The 5,000-nt window shown below is 44.5% G+C and overlaps 1 protein-coding gene across 1 annotated transcript in view; it reads right to left on the bottom strand.

The window, feature by feature from the left end:
• LOC143022262 (uncharacterized protein CG3556) overlaps nt 1–5,000 on the bottom strand; it is a 407,255-nt gene that overhangs the window by 126,085 nt on the left and 276,170 nt on the right. The window contains exon 4 of the mRNA XM_076180402.1: nt 2,023–2,155. Within this exon, the coding sequence (XP_076036517.1) occupies nt 2,023–2,155 (133 nt within the window). The remainder of the gene's footprint in view (nt 1–2,022; nt 2,156–5,000) is intronic.

Genomic DNA, 5,000 nt, shown 5'->3' with positions numbered 1-5,000 from the left:
TAGATATATAAATAAATAGATAAATAAATAAACGAAAATGAATGAATTAATAAATTTCGTGGAAACACATATATATATATATATATATATATATATATATATATATATATATATACATATATATATATATATATATATATATATATATATACTGTATATATATATGCATATACATTCTTTTCTTAGAATTGTGTTTCCACGGAAGTAGAGGCTTTCTTTCTGTTACTTTATTCATCTACATCCATCCGGACGGCACGCCGACAAAGCGTCGAGACCTCTAGACTCTTTACACCCATTTTCAGCGAACAATTCTTTCCTACCTTCAGTGTCTTTCTTCGTCCACTCTCTTAACCCCTTAGACACTACAGCATTTTCTACAGTTATGTTAGATTAGGTAAGGTTAGGTTAGGTTAGGTTAGGTTAGGTTAGGTTAGGTTAGGTTAGGTTAGGTTAGGTTAGGTTAGGTTAGGTTAGGTTAGGTTAGGTTAGGTTAGGTTAGGCTAGGTTAGGTTAGGTTAGGTTAGGTTAGGCTAGGCTAGGTTAGGTTAGGTTAGTTTAGGCTAGGCTAGGTTAGGTTAGGTTAGGTTAGGCTAGGCTAGGTTAGGTTAGGTTAGGTTAGGTTAGGTTAGGTTAGGCTAGGCTAGGCTAGGTTAGGCTAGGTTTTGTTAGGTTAGGTTAGGCTAGGTTAGGTTAGGTTAGGTTAGGTTAGGTTAGGTTAGGTTAGGTTAGGTTAGGTTAGGTTAGGTTAGGTTAGGTTAGGTTAGGTTAGGTTAGGTTAGGTTAGGTTAGGTTAGGTTAGATTAGGTTAGGTTTGGTTAGGTTAGGTTAGGTTAGGCTAGGTTAGGTTAAGTTGAGTTAGGTTAAATGGGGATTATGCTTATTGTCATCAACTTATATAACCAAAGAATCGTAAACCTAGGATGGCCCACATGAAGAATTGTCACCTTGTCGAAATCTGGGGTTACGTTTCTTCATATGATCCGTTCTGGTTAATAGGCAGCGGTTTTAATCGAATGGTGGGGGAGCTTGGTACGAAATTAATCGAGATTAATAGTTCCGTGTCTGCCCCTCAAGAAATTAAAGACAGGCACCATGCAAGTACTATATTGCTCCTGTAAGACGGATGTCACATTCGTCTCTCTGGTCACGTTTTCATAATTTGTTAATTCTCTAACCTATATCTGGTGGTGTAGCCTTGAAGGGCTGGCAGTCGGTATCTGGAGTAGTTTCTTTTCAGAGAAATCTATGGGGCTGAGAGATTCTAGTCAGTAAAACTCAAGGCAACAACGACACTATTATCAATGTTACTGCTATCACCATCACCATCACCATCACCATCACCATCACCATCACCATCACCATCACCATCACCATCACCATCACCATCACCATCACCATCACCATCACCATCACCATCACCATCACCATCACCATCACCATCACCATCACCATCACCATCACCATCACCATTACCATCACCATCACTATTACCATCACCATCACCATCACCATCACCATCACCATCACCATCACCATCACCATCACCATCACCATCACCATCACCATCACCATCACCATCACCATCACCATCACCATCACCATCACCATCACCATCACCGCTCGTCTGAATGAATCTTTGGCGCTTGTTGGAATCGAATTTTTGGAAGAAGTCGCTGGATTGAAGAAATATGTACTTAAATTCTCCCATTTTGCATGAAACTGATGCTGCTGTGCTCCTGTGGAAATAGGTATCCAATATCAAGTCCTTGATGATTATCAAATGTACCTGAAGGACCTAACGCTCCTTCTCTCTTCCCAAACTCTTGGGAACAAGTAACCAATCAGTTTTCCTTTCATAGTAAAATGTTGAGTTCGAGCAAGATGATGATCACTTTTTTTTTTTTTTTTTTTTTTTTTTATAAAATCTCAAGTACTAGAAACCAACAGTCTCGGATTTCCCAAAATTTTGAGTACGAGCAATATTCTAAATAATGAAAAAATTATTATATTTTTCGTACTTACCATCTCCACCGGCCGCTGCTGTAGGAAGTGGGAAGTTGAGGACAAGAAGTCCGAAGAGCAGAAGCCGGAGGGCGAGTTTGCCTTTCAGCAGTCGCTCGAGGGCTGGGAGTTTTAGCAGCATGGCTGCAACCGCCTGCAGATGAGGAAGAAAAAGGTGCTCGGTTAGAAAATTACTAATAAAGATGAAAGAGAAATAGAATCCGGTAGAGAAGCTTTGGGTCTCGTCAGGAGGCTTCTGAGGCCGTTAGGGAATTGACACGAAGGTCCAAAATGTGAAACTCTATCGTCATGAGGCTTCCGCGGCCGTTAGGGAATTGACACGAGAGCCCAAAATGAGAAAGGCTGTCGTCATGAGGTTTCTACGGCCGTTAGGGAATTGAAACGAAGGTCCAAAATGTGAAAGTCTATCGTCATGAGGCTTCCGCGGCCGTTAGGGAATTGACACGAGAACCCAAAATGAGAAAGGCTGTCGTCATGAGGCTTCTGCGGCCGTTAAGGAATTGACACAAGGGCTCAAAATGAGAAAACCTATCGATTTCTTCAACCAGGGTTTATGCCATCAACTGGATAAAATCTTCTGGCGTTAGCCACAACAGTGTGAACAAGGAGTCTCAGGATCGAGTGAACTATTCAAGTCAGTTTCACCCCCTCCAACCCGACAGTGACTAAGTCTACAAAGTGTGTCCAAAGGTAGGAAGAGCTGTTTAATTCTCATCACCATATACACCGAGGACTCAAATCCATCCCCTTCCCTCCCCTCAAAAAGAAAAAGAAAAAAAAAGAAGAAAAAAAAAGTGATACTACGATACCTTCTATCTAGTCAGAGAGTGCTCTCGGTTAGGTGATGAACTATCTAGAAGCTAGTATTTCCCTCTTACCTCCTAGCCATCCTTTGTACTTCAGGCATACCTTTTATAACTGCCTCTTTCCTTTTACTTATAGCACTGTTGTCTGGATATACCACCAAACAATATAAACAAACTTTTTCTTTTTACTTTACTCTCCACCCTCTCCCCTCCCTCCCTCGCTCTCTTCATTTCCTCTCTCTTCTCCCTTTCCCTCTCTCCTCCCTTCCCCTCCCTCCTTCCCTCCCCTCCTTCTTTCCCCTCATTCCTTCCCCTCCTCTCTTCCCCTCCTTCCTCTCTTCCCCTCCTTCCTCCCTTCCCCTCCTTCCTCCCTTCTCCTACTTCCTCTCTTCCCCTCCTTCCTCCCTTACCCTTCCTCCACCCCTTCCCCTCTCTTCTTCCTTCCCTTCCCTCCTCTCTTCCCCTCCTTCCTCTCTTCTCCTTCCTCCTCCCTTCCCCTCTCTCCTTCCTTCCCCTCTTTACTCTCTTTCTCTTCCTTCTCTCTTCCCCTCCCTCCGACCTTCCCCTCTCTCCTTCCTTCCCCTCCTTCCCCTCTTCCCATCCTTCCTCTCTTCCCCTTCCTCCTCCCTTCCCCTCTCTCTTTCCTTCCTCTTTCTACTCTCTTTCTCTCCCTTCTCTCTTCCCCTTCCTTCTCCCTTCTCCTCTCTCCTTTCTTTTCCTCCCTCCGCGTCTCCTTTCCCTCCTTCATTTCTCTCCCTCCTCGATCCCTTCCCTCCTCTCTCCTCCTTTTCCTCCCTCCTCCCTCCCACTTCCCCTGCCTCCTCCATTTCCTCCATCCTCCCTTTCCTTTTCTCCTTTCCCTCCTTCCTTCCCCTCCGTCCTCCTTCCCTCCCTCCTCCTCTCCCTCCCTCCTCCTTTCCCTCCCTCCTCCCTTTCCTTCCCTCCTCCCTTTTCCTCCCTCCTCCCTTTCCTTCCCTCCCTCCTCCCTTCCACTTCACCTCCCTCCTCCCTTCCACTTGCCCTCCCTCCTCCCTTTCCCTCCCTCCTCCCTTTCCCTCCCTTCTCCCTTCTCCTTCCTCCTTTCTTACCTTCCCTCCTCCCGTCTCCTCCCTCATTTCTTTGCCTCCTCCCTTCCCCTCCCTCCTCCCTTTCCCTCTCTCCTCCCTTCCCCTCCCTCCTCCCTACCCTTCCTTCCTCCCATCCCCTCCCTCCACTCTTCCCCTCCCTCCTTCCTTCCCCTCCCTACCCCTCCTTCTCTTCTCTTCTCTTCTCTCCTCCCTTCCTCTCCCTCCTCCCTTTCTTTCCTCCTCCTCCTTTCCCTTCTTCTTCTTCTTCCCACCCTACCCCCCACCATAGCTGTTTAAGTTCTCGTTTGTCAAAGAAACGAAAGAAAAAGTAATCAAAAGTTCAAAGTTCAAAGCTTTCGAGCAAATGAGATTTAATTAGCGTAATGTGACTTCAGGCTCGGGCTCAGACGTCAAGGCGGGAAGAACACCTTTGATAGGACATCAGCTATAAGTACTGACGGGTCTAGTTGGCGCCAAACGGGCCTAGTTGGCGCCAGACGATTTCATGCAGGTGAAGGCGATTCTGGGTCTAGTTGGCTCCAGACGATCCCATTCAGCTGAAGGCGATTCTGGTCTAGTTGGCGCCAGACTGTTCTAGTTGGCGCCAGACGGGTCTAGTTGGCGACAGATGGGTCTAGTTGGCGCCAGACGATTCCATTCAAATGAGGGCGGTTCTGGGTCTAGTTAGGGACAGACGGGTCTAGTTGGCGCCAGACGGGTCTAGTTGGCGCCAGCCGATTCCATTCAGCTGAAAGCAATTCTGGGTGCAGCCGAATTAAGCTAATCTTAACTATTCCATATGAGCTCGTGGTACTCTTTGAATATCTTTTGTTATTTTTTATCTTTTACTTACGTATTTATTTATTTATAAATTTTACGCATTTTCACCTACTTAACACCAGATAATGTTATCCAAATGAACTGAAAAAAAAATACTGCTGTGTGAAACAGTCGGAGTGGATTATGTTTATATATATATATATATATATATATATATATATATACATATATACATACATACATACATATATATATATATATACATACATATATATATATATATATATATATATGTATACACACACACATATATATATTTACATAT

Source organism: Oratosquilla oratoria, chromosome 44 (genome assembly GCF_046742065.1).
Source record: "Oratosquilla oratoria isolate Oo_2021 chromosome 44, ASM4674206v1, whole genome shotgun sequence".
Taxonomy (NCBI): Eukaryota; Metazoa; Arthropoda; class Malacostraca; order Stomatopoda; family Squillidae; genus Oratosquilla; species Oratosquilla oratoria.
Note: the sequence above shows the minus strand (reverse complement) of the source record. Positions and strands in the feature narration are given on the sequence as shown.